General features: G+C 39.6%; 3 protein-coding genes across 7 annotated transcripts in view; all 3 read left to right on the top strand.

Moving 5' to 3' along the window:
• The window catches only part of LOC121642764 (protocadherin alpha-C2-like), a 38,516-nt gene that overhangs the window by 15,756 nt on the left and 5,226 nt on the right, over positions 1-17,534 (top strand). For 2 of the 5 annotated variants that reach the window (XM_041989709.1, XM_041989713.1), the window contains exon 1: positions 14,622-17,249. The exons of 2 other annotated variants lie outside the window; for them this stretch is intronic. In XM_041989709.1, coding sequence (XP_041845643.1) covers positions 14,850-17,249 — 2,400 coding nt within the window. In that variant the 5' untranslated portion in view covers positions 14,622-14,849. Of the gene's footprint in view, positions 1-14,621; positions 17,250-17,534 lie in introns of those variants that run through there. One more of the 5 variants, XM_041989710.1, reaches the window with a different exon arrangement.
• LOC121642761 (protocadherin alpha-C2-like) lies at positions 18-17,393 on the top strand. Its single transcript, XM_041989706.1, has 3 exons — positions 18-1,603; positions 8,696-9,966; positions 17,250-17,393. Exons 1-3 carry the CDS (start codon positions 475-477, stop codon positions 17,388-17,390), a joined length of 2,541 nt encoding a protein of 846 aa, XP_041845640.1. The 5' UTR covers positions 18-474; the 3' UTR covers positions 17,391-17,393.
• On the top strand, positions 4,155-8,584 carry LOC121643480 (protocadherin beta-13-like). The gene is made up of 3 exons (XM_041990925.1): positions 4,155-6,769; positions 8,113-8,300; positions 8,581-8,584. The coding sequence occupies exons 1-3, from the start codon at positions 4,373-4,375 to the stop codon at positions 8,582-8,584; spliced, it is 2,589 nt and encodes an 862-aa protein (XP_041846859.1). The 5' UTR covers positions 4,155-4,372.

Here is a 17,534-nt window from a genome sequence, read left to right as displayed (position 1 = left end):
GGGCAGCAATGTTAGCTTATAGACCAGGTTGATTGGGCTGCAAAAACGTTTACATGTACGTGAGAAGTGCAAAAGTAACATCCATGTTAATGCCAGGATCCAGGTTTTCCAAGCTGAACAATGCACTGTAACATGAATAGGCAATGCCAGGCATGGGTCCTCACAGTTGTTTTAATGTTATGGTCGATCAGTTATATATATAACAGACAGTTGTCAGATGGTTTCGACCAGATTGGGGCGCTGTTCCCCAGCCCTACATTCAACTGTGACGTCAAAATCATCATAACAACCTTCACAGATTTGACCAAGAGAGCAGTGAATGAACAGCTCCTGGTGCTGAATGCGTTGGGGTTTTTAAGATGTGTCAGTTTCAGCTGTTTCGTTTGGGAATTTAACAGAAGTCTTGGTTTAGGTTAAAATTATACGTGAGAGGGTTTTAATTTATGCTGAAGAAAACCAACATCTGTAGCAACAATGAACGGCTTATTCGGCATTGAACGGGGAAGGTACGTCGCGACTGTTCTTCTCTTCGTTGTGACATTAAAATCCACTTTAGCTGTAACACACTATTCGGTTCCCGAGGAACTCGAAGAAGGCTCTGTCGTTGCAAATCTAGCAGGAGATTTGGGACTAGATGTGAAGACGTTAGTGGAGCGGAAAATGCGTATAGAGATCATTGCCAACAGGAAGTACCTGGATGTGAACAAAGAAACGGGAGAGCTGTATATTGTGGAGAGAATTGACAGAGAGTCTCTCTGTCCCGCAAAAACGTCATGTTATCTGAAAATGGAAGCAATAATTGAAAATCCTAAACGGATATTTTACATCGAATTAGAGGTAATGGACATAAATGACAACGCCCCTCATTTTAGAAGAGACAGGATAGATTTAGATATTTCAGAAGCTACGCAGGCTGGTGAGCGTTTTTCTGTGAGCAATGCCGTTGATCCAGACGTTGGGTCTAACTCAGTAAAAACGTACCACTTGAGCGAAAGTGATTACTTCACAATAGAAATTCAAACGGGGAGAGATGGGTCAAAATTTGCTGATTTGATCTTGAAAAAAAGTTTAAACCGAGAGCAGCAAGCTGTTCATTATTTAATGCTTACAGCTGTAGATGGCGGTGTGCCGTCTCGTTCTGGTACAGCCAGCATCATTGTTCATGTTTTGGATACAAACGACAACGCCCCCATATTTGAACAAGAGAGTTACCAAGTCAGCGTAATGGAGAATTCTCCAATAGGAAGTCTCGTTATTCATCTCAATGCCACAGATTTGGACGAAGGGTCAAATTCAGAGTTAATATATTCTTATAGTCTGTATACATCGGAAAAAACGCAGGGGACATTTCAGTTAGATCCCACCACAGGAGAAATAACTGTAAAAGGTGTATTAAATTATGAAGATTTTAGAATTTATGATATGGAAGTAGTAGCAACGGATAAAGGAATCAGTGCATTATCAGGACAATGTAAAATCAAAATTCTGGTTGAAGACATGAATGACAACCATCCAGAATTATCTATCAAATCATTTCAGAGTCCAGTGAGTGAAAACATTGAATTAAACACAGTGATAGCTGTAGTTAGTGTCAGTGATAAAGATTCAGGTGATAATGGAGTGGTAGATCTTCATATTCCAGATAACATGCCTTTCAAACTGAGGGAGTCATCTGATAACTATTATGAATTAGTGGTATCAGAGCCATTAGACCGTGAGAAGGTCCCAGAATATGACATCACTTTCACTGTCACAGACAGAGGTTCTCCTCCTTTATCCGACAATGAAACTATGACTTTAGAGCTGCTGGATGTTAATGACAATGTCCCACAATTCCCTCAGTCATTTTATACAATACGTGTGATGGAGAACAACGTACCTGGGGCCTTGCTCAGCTCACTGACTGCGTTTGACCCTGACCTCCATGAAAACCAGTACCTAGTTTACTTCATCATAGAGAAGGAGATCGCCAACACCTCCATGTCCATGCTGTTCTCCATCAATCCGGAGAACGGTAATCTTTATGGACTGAAAACTTTTGATTATGAGATCGAGAAGGAGTTTCTTTTCCACATCGAGGCCAGAGACTCTGGATCTCCTCCACTCAGTAGTAACGTGACTGTACACATCATTATTGTGGACCAGAACGACAATGCTCCAGTTATTGTCTCTCCATGGCGCGCACACGGCTCGGTGGTGGAGGAAAAGATCCCAAGATCCACAGATAAAGGCTCCCTGGTTTCCAAGGTGATAGCCTTAGACACAGACTCTGTGCACAACTCTCGGATTACCTACCAGTTTCTCCAGGTGACTGATGCTACCTTGTTCAGTCTGGACCAATATAACGGAGAGATCCGGACTATGAGGATGTTCAGTTACAAAGATTCCCGCCATCACAGACTGGTTGTTGTTGCCAAGGACAACGGGGAACCTGCTCTCTCTGCTACAGTCACCATCAAACTGTCCACAGTGGAGACCGCCATGAAGGCCTACTCTGACATGACTGAGGTGCCTCTGGAATATGACATCTTTTCAGACCTCAACCTGTATTTGGTCATCGGTTTGGGCTCTGTGTCATTTCTCTTATTGATCACCATATTGGTCACCATTGTGATCAAGTGTCAAAATCCCAAGCCCAGTAAAACGGCTCCACCCTGCAGGAACAGTGTGATTAGCGAGAGAAACTCCACCATCGCAGACTCCACTCTGGTCTCCAACGATGCCTACTGGTACAGTCTGTTCCTAGCAGAGACCAGGAAAGGAAAGTTGGTGGTTAGACAGCCTGTGCCAAAGGGCTCCAGATACATCGTGTCCAGTTTACCAAGAGGGACAGGACTGACTGAGACCAGTGACTCAGCAGCTTCTACTTTGCAGGTAGGAATAAAGTGTACTTCTTTACAGCATTCAATTACAACTCATATTTAGTTTTAAAAGTACCTTATTAGACAATATTTAAGGTAATAGTCAATTTTATTTTCTAGCGTTCTCCTGACTGGATATCAGGTCATATTTTTTTTAGATAGATTCATAAATTTATACATTACTTCCTACATGGAAAACTAACTTGGGTCTAATCTAATTTAGTATCGCCCATTGAAGCATATTAATGCTCACCTTAGTGCAACAGAAAAATATTTTTCAAGGCAACACTTATGTGAAATCTTATCTTGCTTTATTAGTTAAAATTTCTGTTAATTATTTATGCCCTAACAAGTAAGCATGTTCATGGCACAAAAAAAAAAAAATCAAAACAAACAAACAAACAAAAAAAAAAAAAAACAAAAACAAACTTGACTGCAGTGAATAAGGATTTTGGATGGATTTTCCTTTAAAATCATGAATCAGTTCATTTGTATTATAATCGCTTTAACTTCTCAGTTAACGCTTAGCTTCCTTTCAATTTTAGAATTTTACAAGAGAAAAATGCAAATGCAATTCAAATCACAACTTTTGGTTGCAATTTATTTATAAATTAACTCATTGAGAAAAGCTACATATCTTAATATTTGTTTCATGCGATATTGTGTTAAAGCACACAAATGAAGACATGTGAGATAATAATTGCAAACTTTGTTCACTTCTATTTCTACCCATCCCTAATTCTGTATGCATACTAAATGTGTTTAAATTCATTCACATATTTCATTTTATTATTTTATTTTTAAGTCTTTGAATTTAATAGAGGGCCACAACAAACTGAATTCATAATCTCAAATAAAATATAGGGGGAAGAAAAGGGGAAAGATAACTTCAATTTTGACAAAATAATACTCAGTATTTATTCAGGCATGCACGTCTATAATGAGGTGTAACACAAAAATAAAAAATACAAAAAAACAGAGCCCTGGAACAAAGATTTTAACAAATTACTGAGTGTGTGTTTAAAAATTATATATATATAAAAAGAAGATAATAAAATCAGATCCAAAGTTTATTAGAGATGCCATAAAATAATAAAGCTAACATGAGGTTTGTTTAGTTAATTGTAACGACTGCATGTTATTTTAAATGTTATTGGTGAACACAATTCAAATAAATAAAGAAATAAGACTAATTATTAGTAATCATTAGTAAGTTTTAAGAGTCAGCAAGAAGCATGAAGATGGCGCTGTTTTATCAGTATAATCCCAGCATATGGACGCCGTGACCGTCAACCACTGTAGTTGGAGCACATTAGGGAATAACAGAAGATGGCTTCGCGCCCCTGAAAATTCACTCCATGACGGCTTAATCTCTTCAAACCAAAGATTGTCTGAGGGACAGGGGTTATAAATATCTTAATTTTGTCCGGGACAAAGGCTGTTACAAGAAAACAAATATATATGGACTGAGCTGTTGTGGCTCACGCTAAAGCACGGGTTCCGATTTAACAATGGAATCACTGAAAAGGTACGTGGTGCTCTCTGTTTGTTTGGTTTCTTCATTCGTTCAAAACATATCGACTTCAGGGACTCATTATTCCATACCGGAAGAAATGCAAGAAGGATCAGTTGTCGCTAACCTTGCAACCGATCTCGGCCTGGATGTTAAAACGCTGAATCAGAGGAAGATGCGCCTCGACATCATTGCTAACAAGAAATACCTAGACGTGAACAAAGAGACAGGGGACCTGTATGTTGTTGAGAAGATTGATAGAGAATATATTTGCAATACCAAGTCATCGGCATCTTGCTATCTCAGACTGGAGATAATATTAGAAAACCCAGTGCGAATTTTTAATTTAGAAGTAGAAATATTGGACATGAACGACAACGCCCCTCAGTTCAGAAGAGGCACTATATATCTGGACATATCTGAAGCGACACCAAAAGGAGAGAGATTTTCTCTGAGCAATGCAATTGATCCAGATGTTGGAAGCAATTCAGTGAACACGTATCACCTGAGTGAAAGTGAATATTTTAATATTCAGGTTCAGACTGGGAGAGATGGATCTAAGTTTGCTGATTTGATCCTGAAAAAGACATTAGATAGAGAGCAGCAGGCTGTTCATAATTTAATTCTCACAGCTATAGATGGAGGAACACCTGCTCGGTCGGGTACTGCCAGTGTTATTGTTTGTGTTTTGGACACAAATGATAACGCACCCACATTTAAAGAATCAATTTATAATGTTAAAATAATGGAAAATTCTCCCATTGGAAGCCTTGTTATTGGTCTGAATGCAACAGACTTAGATGAAGGGTCAAATTCTGATATAACATATTCATATAGTTTGTATACATCAGAAAAAACACAAGAGATGTTTCATTTGAATCCAATAACAGGAGAAATTACTGTCAAGGGAATGTTGAACTATGAAGATTTCAAAATTTATGATATGGAAGTAATAGCAACAGACAAAGGAGCAAACAGTTTATCAGGACAATGTACCATAAAGATTCAAGTTGAGGACATGAATGACAACCATCCAGAATTATCTATTAAATCATTTCAGAGTCCAGTCAGTGAAAACATTGAATTAAACACAGTGATAGCTGTAGTTAGTGTTAGTGATAAAGACTCAGGTGATAATGGAGTGGTAGATCTTCATATTCCAGATAACATGCCTTTCAAACTGAGGGAGTCCTCTGATAACTATTATGAATTAGTGGTATCAGAGCCATTAGACCGTGAGAAGGTCCCAGAATATGACATCACTTTCACTGTCACAGACAGAGGTTCTCCTCCTTTATCTGACAATGAAACTATGACTTTAGAGCTGCTGGATGTTAATGACAATGTTCCACAGTTCCCTCAGTCATTTTATACAATACGTGTGATGGAGAACAATGTACCTGGGGCCTTGCTCAGCTCACTGACTGCGTTTGACCCTGACCTCCATGAAAACCAGTACCTAGTTTACTTCATCATAGAGAAGGAGATCGCCAACACCTCCATGTCCATGCTGTTCTCCATCAATCCGGAGAACGGTAATCTTTATGGACTGAAAACTTTTGACTATGAGATTGAAAAGGAGTTTCTTTTCCACATCGAGGCCAGAGACTCTGGTTCTCCTCCACTCAGCAGTAACGTGACTGTACACATCATTATTGTGGACCAGAACGACAATGCTCCAGTTATTGTCTCTCCATGGCGCGCACACGGCTCGGTGGTGGAGGAAAAGATCCCAAGATCCACAGATAAAGGCTCCCTGGTTTCCAAGGTGATAGCCTTAGACACAGACTCTGTGCACAACTCTCGGATTACCTACCAGTTTCTCCAGGTGACTGATGCTACCTTGTTCAGTCTGGACCAATATAACGGAGAGATCCGGACTATGAGGATGTTCAGTTACAAAGATTCCCGCCATCACAGACTGGTTGTTGTTGCCAAGGACAACGGAGAACCTGCTCTCTCTGCTACAGTCACTATCAAACTGTCCACAGTGGAGACTGCCATGAAGGCCTACTCTGACATGACTGAGGTGCCTCTGGAATATGACATCTTTTCAGACCTCAACCTGTATTTGGTCATCGGTCTGGGCTCTGTGTCATTTCTCTTATTGATCACCATATTGGTCACCATTGTGATCAAGTGTCAAAATCCCAAGCCCAGTAAAACAGCTCCACCCTGCAGGAACAGTGTGATTAGTGAGAGAAACTCCACCATCGCAGATTCCACTCTGGTCTCCAACGATGCCTACTGGTACAGTCTGTTCCTAGCAGAGACCAGGAAAGGAAAGTTGGTGGTTAGACAGCCTGTGCCAAAGGGCTCCAGATACATCGTGTCCAGTTTGCCAAGAGGGACAGGACTGACTGAGACCAGTGACTCAGCAGCTTCTACTTTACAGGTATGGAAAATGAGTCACGTATAAGTAGCTATGTGTATTATTTCCAGCATTTTGTCAACATGGTAGTACTTCATTTTAAATTTAAAACCATGACTTGTAACCCAAATCCATAAAATTATCATTTAAATTTAAATTAAATTGAAAATACTACTACTACTACTAATAATAATAATAATAATAATTATAATAAAAATAATAATAATAATTTAGAAAATAGGAATCTTTCATCACTCCATTATTGTCTTCACCATATTTGGATTATTGACTCATGCATAATCATATAAAAGTGAAAGCAAACATTGACAAAATACTGTTCTGAACCTGTCATTAAAAATTTCTTTCAATTTGAACAAGTATATCTAAAAAATTTGCCCTACGTATAGAACTGAATAATAACATTAAATTTAAAGAGAAAGTTTTTTACGTAAACACGGGGAGATACCTATGTAAAGCAAATGCCAGGTGTTGAAGGACTTTTTTCACATAATATTTTATTTGATTAATGGTGCTTTAAAAGGTGCTAAGGCTAAAAAGGACTGGTAATGTCGCTGCTCTCCACAAAAACTCATTCACTGGTGAAGTCATCGTTCTAGAGATGAATCATTGGTGGCTAGGTAGGGAAACATTTCCGAGCCAGATCTCCGCCCCTAAGACGATGATAAATTGTTTCCTTGGAACACCCTTCATCTAATATAAGTAATGTTTTTCTTTTATCGTCGTACATCAGAAATCGAGGTATAGATTTTGGACTATTATATTTATTATTAACACCTACATTTTTATACTCCATGGCTCGTTACATTCTCGTATTTTCCTGGAGAGGGTATGTCTCAATGCTTCTCTGTCTGTCTACCATCATGGACTCTGCGTGCTCGGTTACCCATTATTCCGTCCCAGAGGAAATGGATGAAGGTTCAGTCGTTGCGAATTTAGCAGCGGATTTAGGATTAGATGTAAGGAGTCTTGCTAAAAGAAAAATGCGCGTGGACGTAGTTGGCAACAAAAAATATCTGGACATCAACAAAGACACGGGAGAGTTGTTTATTTTGGAAAGGACTGACAGAGAGTTGCTTTGTCCCCTGAAAACCGCTACGTCGTGTTTTCTTAAATTAGACGCTACAATTGAAAATCCTGTACGCATGTTTAACATTGAGGTGGAAATCGTGGATATCAATGATAATGCTCCGCATTTTCGAAGAGGAACAATGCATCTGGACATCTCTGAATCGAGCCCCGTTGGAGAGAGATTTTCCCTGAATAATGCTGTGGATCCAGATGTTGGAACAAACTCCGTGAAAAATTACCATCTGAGCGCAAGTGATCATTTCTCTATTGAAATTCAGACCGGGAGAGATGGGACAAAGTTTGCTGACTTGGTTCTGAAAAAAGCTTTAGACAGAGAGCAGCAGGCTGTTCATAATCTGATTCTCACTGCTGTGGACGGTGGAGTCCCCACGCGCACCGGTACAGCAAGCATCATTGTTCGCGTGCTTGATGTTAATGACAACGCCCCTTCATTTGACAAAGACAAGTACGTTTTAGATGTGATGGAAAACTCTCCGATTGGCAGTCTAGTTGTCAAAATGAATGCTACAGACTTAGATGAAGGTTCAAATTCGGACATTGTTTATTCATATAGTTTATACACATCAGAGAGAACACAGAAGATGTTTAACTTGAATCCTGAAAATGGTGAGATAAGAGTAAAAGAAATGATAAATTATGAAGATTTAAAATTCTATGAGATGGAGATTATTGCTAGTGATAAGGGGCTGAACTCCTTATCTGGACAATGTAAACTGACAATACAGGTGACTGATATGAATGATAATCATCCTGAAATTTCAATTAAATCATTTCAAAGTCCAGTAAAAGAAAGTGTGGTCACAGACACAGTGATAGCTGTAGTTAGTGTCAGTGATAAAGACTCAGGTGATAATGGAGTGGTAGATCTTCATATTCCAGATAACATGCCTTTCAAACTGAGGGAGTCATCTGATAACTATTATGAATTAGTGGTATCAGAGCCATTAGACCGTGAGAAGGTCCCAGAATATGACATCACTTTCACTGTCACAGACAGAGGTTCTCCTCCTTTATCTGACAATGAAACTATGACTTTAGAGCTGCTGGATGTTAATGACAATGTTCCACAGTTCCCTCAGTCATTTTATACAATACGTGTGATGGAGAACAACGTACCTGGGGCCTTGCTCAGCTCACTGACTGCGTTTGACCCTGACCTCCATGAAAACCAGTACCTAGTTTACTTCATCATAGAGAAGGAGATCGCCAACACCTCCATGTCCATGCTGTTCTCCATCAATCCGGAGAACGGTAATCTTTACGGACTGAAAACTTTTGATTATGAGATCGAGAAGGAGTTTCTTTTCCACATCGAGGCCAGAGACTCTGGATCTCCTCCACTCAGCAGTAACGTGACTGTACACATCATTATTGTGGACCAGAACGACAATGCTCCAGTTATTGTCTCTCCATGGCGCGCACACGGCTCGGTGGTGGAGGAAAAGATCCCAAGATCCACAGATAAAGGCTCCCTGGTTTCCAAGGTGATAGCCTTAGACACAGACTCTGTGCACAACTCTCGGATTACCTACCAGTTTCTCCAGGTGACTGATGCTACCTTGTTCAGTCTGGACCAATATAACGGAGAGATCCGGACTATGAGGATGTTCAGTTACAAAGATTCCCGCCATCACAGACTGGTTGTTGTTGCCAAGGACAACGGGGAACCTGCTCTCTCTGCTACAGTCACCATCAAACTGTCCACAGTGGAGACCGCCATGAAGGCCTACTCTGACATGACTGAGGTGCCTCTGGAATATGACATCTTTTCAGACCTCAACCTGTATTTGGTCATCGGTCTGGGCTCTGTGTCATTTCTCTTATTGATCACCATATTGGTCACTATTGTGATCAAGTGTCAAAATCCCAAGCCCAGTAAAACGGCTCCACCCTGCAGGAACAGTGTGATTAGTGAGAGAAACTCCACCATAGCAGACTCCACTCTGGTCTCCAACGATGCCTACTGGTACAGTCTGTTCCTAGCAGAGACCAGGAAAGGAAAGTTGGTGGTTAGACAGCCTGTGCCAAAGGGCTCCAGATACATCGTGTCCAGTTTACCAAGAGGGACAGGACTGACTGAGACCAGTGACTCAGCAGCTTCTACTTTGCAGGTATGGGAAAATACATACAGAACTCAACATATTATTATACAATTTTCCTGTTTTATCAAATTATCAAAGATGATTTTGATGCCACCATCATGAACAGTTATAATTTAAAAAGACAGGTAATTTATTATTTCCATTTTTCAAGGTAAAGCCCCCAACCAGACATTTTTACCCGGCTAAAAGACAATTGAGATCACTGACATAAATCAAAATCTTCTCATTGCTGAGACAAAAATTAAACACTGGAAATATCTAATTTTCTTAACTGCATAAAATACCCTTATAGACAAGTATTTTCTGATGTTCTGTCCTAAAAGAGGTTGTTATCAGCATCAGTATTATTCCTTCATCATGGCCCCACACAAATAAAGATTTTCAGAGGAACAACATCCTGGTCCTTGAGTGCTGGTGTCCTGTAGGATTTAAAACTTTCTCTGCTGCAACACACCCGATTCAGACTCAGACTTGTGCAGAAGTTTATGTCAAGCTCTGCACAATACTACTAATTACCCTGTGATTTCAGTCGGATGTCTTGCAGCAGCGAAACTTCTAAAACCTGCAGGACACTGGCCCTCGAGGACCAGGACTGAGGATCCCTTGGTTTAGTGTTTAGAAAGTTTGAAAATCAGAAGATATGTGATGAATTTAAAATTAGCAAAACACAGTTGTCTTGTTTAAACAGTTTAAACAAATAGTTTAAACAAATAGGCAAAATTGGCAGACTTGTTTAAGTGTGGCAATCAATAGTTTCGTGTACAGCTTAAAAAAAACAAAAACAAAAAAAACTACAACTTTAAACTTTTGTGATAGCCATCTCATTATGTAGACAAATGTGAGCAAGGCTAATTTATTTTGCTTGCATGGGGTCCAGTATACCAACATTATTGGCATGAACATGGGGCTGTTTCTGGATGTCAGGGCCCTATGCTGTTTGTGTGCTTATAGTTTTCTCAACAATAATGGACAGACATTTAATCCCTTAGATATTCCACAAACACACAACAATCTTTTACACTACACAAGGATAATAGGTTATAGTCATATTTAAATCAAACATCTCAAGTTAAGCTACTCAAGCAAGGTAACTAATAAAAATGACAATACAAGGAAAAGAACAAACCTCTAAATCAGTAAATAATAAATAATTCCTTCTACTACTCAGCATTTAGCGAGTAATATGGATGACATCCTTCGACGCAGCTAACAAGGTTCTGCCACTGGCTCTGCATAGGTCTGCAGAGTCTCGTGTCAACGCATCCCTCTTCCAACCAGTTGTGCAGTCCGGCCACATGACTGCAGTATCATTCATAAAAACTGGTTAGTTTGTGATTACATATTTCCTGAATTTGGATCTTTCCACTGAATGACTCCAGAACGATGTCTCCTTCCTCTTCTCATTTGTTTGAGCTGTAAAATGTTCAACAGATGGATAATTTCATCGTCTGCTGCCATGATCTCTCAAAGACACAGCACCATGTGGGCCGCCATTGTTATAAAACAGGAAATACTTGTGAGGAAACACGTGTGAGATGTCATTCATGTAATGCATGTAATGTATTTTTTTTTTACTTTATTATATTTTTGAACATTTGTGGACTCTAGTGTGCTTCATTGTTCAGCAAGTTGATGAGAAAACGGGTCAGGGACCCCTTGGGATTGAACCTGGGGCAGCTTCTTTGCCAACAGCAACAAGTCATTTTCCTTGTTCTTCCATCTGGTCTTTTTGCTCCCGAAGTCCAACATTTCTTTCACGGTTTCATAACCTCCAATGTTGCCACCACTATTGCAGAAATCTCAGACAGACACAGCTGCTAAACTTTCCTGCTTCCACCTCCAAACCGAGCTAAGGAGACAGAGGAGAGGTGATTCTTCCTGGGTGAAACTACAGCTAGCTTTGGGGTTAACTCGCCTCACTTTACCCAGTAGTGGTGAAGGAGACACGGGACTCTGCTGGAACTAGAATAGCTGTGTGGTGTTTATTGCTAAAGCTGGTAGCAAAACATTCCCAGTTAAACAGGCAGGTTTCTTACAGCAACTTTCTCTGCACCAACGTTCCCCCTCCCCTCCCCTGCGCTGTGCTTCTTTCTCTCTCTCCAGTTCGACCATTTCTTAAGACCAAATTTATGCTTCGGGTCATCCTTCTCAAATGTGCAACATTAACTTTACAATCGGATGCTATCATGGGCTACAGATGACATACATTCTTTGATATACCGTAAAGGCCCTTTTATGCTCAACGCAGAAGACAGATACAGAAACGGACAGAAATTTTTGTCTGTCTTCTTTATTATTATGCTCAGAATTTGTTCTGTTTTTAGGGCGCTTAGCTATCCATCGCTTAATGTAGTAGACGGAGCAATACTACTAGAAACTGCAGAGGTAGTGCTAAGCTGAATAACTGTCATGCGACCAGGGAAAGAAACAAACCAGAGAAGAGAAAGAGAATCAGAAAGGGAACAAAATAGCAGAAGAAGAATGAAGATGAACACAACTGTAGAAATTGCGCGACCTTCTGAACAAAGACTATATGCAAATGTTTAGGGTGTGTTGGTCAGTTGGAAGCAACTTTATAGCACTGCATTAAAGCTGCCAAACGGTGTCTGAAACTGACGTTGGCTCATGGGAGTAAACTCTGAACTTAGCACTTCCCGCTAGTGGAGGAATTGACTTAACAAGCACATGGCAACGCAAAACACGCATGGAAGTATGAGAACAGCAACATATGACAACTGGAAGCTGAGAAGCGCAACTTTGGTTGATATAGAATACATTTTGGTGCCGTGATGTGCTGCTGGTATACAGCCGGTTAAACAACATCTTGATTAAAAAACAAAAAGAAGCCGATTTTGGATTAATTCAGAGTGTCAGGTCCCCTGTGTCCTTCCCCGGGATTTCCATCTATGCTTACAGGCAACCTTTGGTCAACCTTCGGGTTACCTTACCTACCTCTTCGACTTGCTCCACAAGGAACAAGGATGCTGATCTTGGAGCATCGTCCCCTCAGGCAGTGCAGATTAGTGTGACACTGAAGTAACCTGGACAATACTGATGGGGTAGTGTTTAGAATATCCAGTCAAAATCACCAATGCAGAGGGAAAATAACATTTCCCAAGGTTATCTGTAAGCTTCAGTGAATGTTCACAGATCATTTAGAAACTTTCCACTTTAAGTGTTAGCTGCGTCAAAGTTTACCAATGTCGTCCATTTAGCTGAACCCAGTTAATTCGTCATATGACACATGATTGGATCAAATAGGGTCTAGTAGAAGCAACACCTTGCTGTGATTGGGCTGAGGACAATGGGGGCAGATATGCAATTAACTTCCTCAAGTGCTGTACTGCAGCCGTGCTGTACTGCAGCCAGTGCCTTATACCACTCAGACGGCAGACAAGCCCAGACAGACGTCCCTTCATTAGAAAATAAAAACTTGAAATTAAAAGAACCATGAACTATAAGTGGCACTGCAAAATAAGTTTAATTAAGTATGTAAACCTGGTTGTGCAAAATAAAAGTTAGACATAATAAAAAGAAAAACAAAACATTAAAAATAAAATTGTTGTTATATATAAATAAATAAATAAATAAAGCACTGAAAAAAAACTAAGTGTAATCAAATTAATAAAATACTATTATTAAATATAGCTGTAATTAAATAGATGTACAAAAATGTAATTTAGTTATTTTCATTTTTATTTTATTGGCATATTTATTTGTTACATTGAATATTTATATATATATATTATTTTATTAAGAATATGGCACTCTATGCAACCCAAGATCAACAGAAAATAAATTATTAAAATATTAGAAATATTAGAAAATATATAATAATAATAATAATAATAATATATATATATAAATATATACATATATTTTATTATTATTATTTTATTAAGAATATGGCACTCTATACAACCCAAGATCAACAGAAAATAAATTAGGCTTTTATGTACTACTTAGTAATATACATAACAACAACAACAACAACAACAACAAAAAACACTTGTGAGAATGTCTCATATTGGATCAGTAAGAACTGATGGCCAGTCAGCTGGATCTGCTCTACTCTCAATTTTTTTTTTTTTTTTGCACTAACTTTGAGCTGCTTAAATGTATGAAAAGTATGTATGCTATATAAATAATAATTGATTGGTAGTGGTTTATGAAAAATGGGTAGCTGAACATTTAAGTCTTTGATAAAGACAACTTGCTGCTCAGTGGTCAGGAAGTTATCAGTATCTACGCATTATTTAATCTCAGAAGGAGGTCCTGAAGCACATAACATCCTCTCTATTTTGATGCCTGCAGGTCCAAAATATTTTAGAACTGCTTCTGCAAATACAAGAACTCCTTAGGTTACCCAGACAAATAGATCATGAACACATATCTTGACTTTATAATTGTAGTTATGCACCAATATAAATCATAATCTGTTTTATACTAAACATTGTAATGTACAGTGTCCCTTTAAAGCATCTACCCAGTTGTAAAGTTGCCACTTTTAAGAGGATTCTGTATTTATTTATCAATTGTACTTGTTAATAATGTGAAAATAAAAATGTGATGACCATTATGAATAATTATAGGAATATCAGTATATATATATATATATGAAGATGAAGAGAAAAATGTTCTCCTTCTGTTTGAAGTTTTCAAAGAATACCCAGCTGTTATTTTTTTTCACAGCTGTTCCACTAACATATTTCTCGTTGACGTCATCGTTATCGCGATGCCTTCGTTGCGAGGCGGAGACTGGTGATATTCACGTTATTCCTGAAGAAGCAACGTCTTATTTCACAATCTTCATTTCGTTTGTTCGTTAAACACAACGACCTTCATCCTTGTTTCAGTGCGCGCAAGACCATAACATATATAATCCGCACGTGATGCAGCCCGTCAGACTAAGCAGGATGGGGTATGTTTACTTATTTGTCATTCTCTCTGCCACTGTGTTCTCCGTATCTACTGTCACCCATTATTCTGTTCCCGAAGAAATGGAGGAGGGATCTGTTGTTGCAAATTTGGCAGCAGACTTGGGACTAGACGTGAGGACTCTGAAGACAAGGAGAATGCGCGTGGACGTTGTAGCCAATAAAAAATATCTGGACATCAACAAAGACACAGGAGAGTTGTTTATTTTGGAAAGGTTAGACAGGGAGTTCCTCTGTCCATCGAAAACTACGTCGTGTTTTCTTAAATTAGACGCTACAATTGAAAATCCTGTACGCATGTTTAACATTGAGGTGGAAATCGTGGATATCAATGATAATGCTCCGCATTTTCGAAGAGGAACAATGCATCTGGACATCTCTGAATCGAGCCCCGTTGGAGAAAGATTTTCCCTGAATAATGCTGTGGATCCAGATGTTGGAACAAACTCCGTGAAAAATTACCATCTGAGCGCAAGTGATCATTTCTCTATTGAAATTCAGACCGGGAGAGATGGGACAAAGTTTGCTGACTTGGTTCTGAAAAAAGCTTTAGACAGAGAGCAGCAGGCTGTTCATAATCTGATTCTCACTGCTGTGGACGGTGGAGTCCCCACGCGCACCGGTACAGCAAGCATCATTGTTCGCGTGCTTGATGTTAATGACAACGCCCCTTCATTTGACAAAGACAAGTACGTTGTAGATGTGATGGAAAACTCTCCGATTGGCAGTCTAGTTGTCAAAATGAATGCTACAGACTTGGATGAAGGTTCAAATTCGGACATTGTTTATTCATATAGTTTATACACATCAGAGAGAACACAGAAGATGTTTAACTTGAATCCTGAAAATGGTGAGATAAGAGTAAAAGAAATGATAAATTATGAAGATTTAAAATTCTATGAGATGGAGATTATTGCTAGTGATAAGGGGCTGAACTCCTTATCTGGACAATGTAAACTGACAATACAGGTGACTGATATGAATGATAATCATCCTGAAATTTCAATTAAATCATTTCAAAGTCCAGTAAAAGAAAGTGTGGTCACAGACACAGTGATAGCTGTAGTTAGTGTCAGTGATAAAGACTCAGGTGATAATGGAGTGGTAGATCTTCATATTCCAGATAACATGCCTTTCAAATTGAGGGAGTCATCTGATAACTATTATGAATTAGTGGTATCAGAGCCATTAGACCGTGAGAAGGTCCCAGAATATGACATCACTTTCACTGTCACAGACAGAGGTTCTCCTCCTTTATCTGACAATGAAACTATGACTTTAGAGCTGCTGGATGTTAATGACAATGTTCCACAGTTCCCTCAGTCATTTTATACAATACGTGTGATGGAGAACAACGTACCTGGGGCCTTGCTCAGCTCACTGACTGCGTTTGACCCTGACCTCCATGAAAACCAGTACCTAGTTTACTTCATCATAGAGAAGGAGATCGCCAACACCTCCATGTCCATGCTGTTCTCCATCAATCCGGAGAATGGTAAACTTTACGCACTGAAAACTTTTGACTATGAGATCGAGAAGGAGTTTCTTTTCCACATCGAGGCCAGAGACTCTGGTTCTCCTCCACTCAGCAGTAACGTGACTGTACACATCATTATTGTGGACCAGAACGACAATGCTCCAGTTATTGTCTCTCCATGGCGCGCACACGGCTCGGTGGTGGAGGAAAAGATCCCAAGATCCACAGATAAAGGTTCCCTGGTTTCCAAGGTGATAGCCTTAGACACAGACTCTGTGCACAACTCTCGGATTACCTACCAGTTTCTCCAGGTGACTGATGCTACCTTGTTCAATCTGGACCAATATAACGGAGAGATCCGGACTATGAGGATGTTCAGTTACAAAGATTCCCGCCATCACAGACTGGTTGTTGTTGCCAAGGACAACGGGGAACCTGCTCTCTCTGCTACAGTCACCATCAAACTGTCCACAGTGGAGACCGCCATGAAGGCCTACTCTGACATGACTGAGGTGCCTCTGGAATATGACATCTTTTCAGACCTCAACCTGTATTTGGTCATCGGTCTGGGCTCTGTGTCATTTCTCCTGCTCATCACCATATTGGTCACTATCGTGATCAAGTGTCAAAATCCCAAGCCCAGTAAAACAGCTCCACCCTGCAGGAACAGTGTGATTAGTGAGAGGAACTCCACCATCGCAGACTCCACTCTGGTCTCCAACGATGCCTACTGGTACAGTCTGTTCCTAGCAGAGACCAGGAAAGGAAAGTTGGTGGTTAGACAGCCTGTGCCAAAGGGCTCCAGATACATAGTGTCCAGTTTACCAAGAGGGACAGGACTGACTGAGACCAGTGACTCAGCAGCTTCTACTTTGCAGGTACAAGTGCACATTCATTTTACAGTATTCAACAATACTCACCAAGTTTACATAAAAAAAAAAAAAAAAAAAAAATCCTGTGACCATAAATATTCTGGAAATAGTTTTTCAATCTTCGTCCTCAAAATGCACCAAGCGTAAACCCAGTTACGGATTGTTTTTCTCTATAACACTGATTTTAAAGTTCCTGTGTCTTTCTGTTGTGTACCATGCAGATTACTGGTAAAATCCTATTCCAAATCCAATTAGTCCAACTCTAAATATTATGTTATGCTGTTGAAATTA

The sequence above is a fragment of the Melanotaenia boesemani genome, chromosome 7 (genome assembly GCF_017639745.1).
Source record: "Melanotaenia boesemani isolate fMelBoe1 chromosome 7, fMelBoe1.pri, whole genome shotgun sequence".
Lineage (NCBI taxonomy): Eukaryota > Metazoa > Chordata > Actinopteri > Atheriniformes > Melanotaeniidae > Melanotaenia > Melanotaenia boesemani.
Note: the sequence above shows the minus strand (reverse complement) of the source record. Positions and strands in the feature narration are given on the sequence as shown.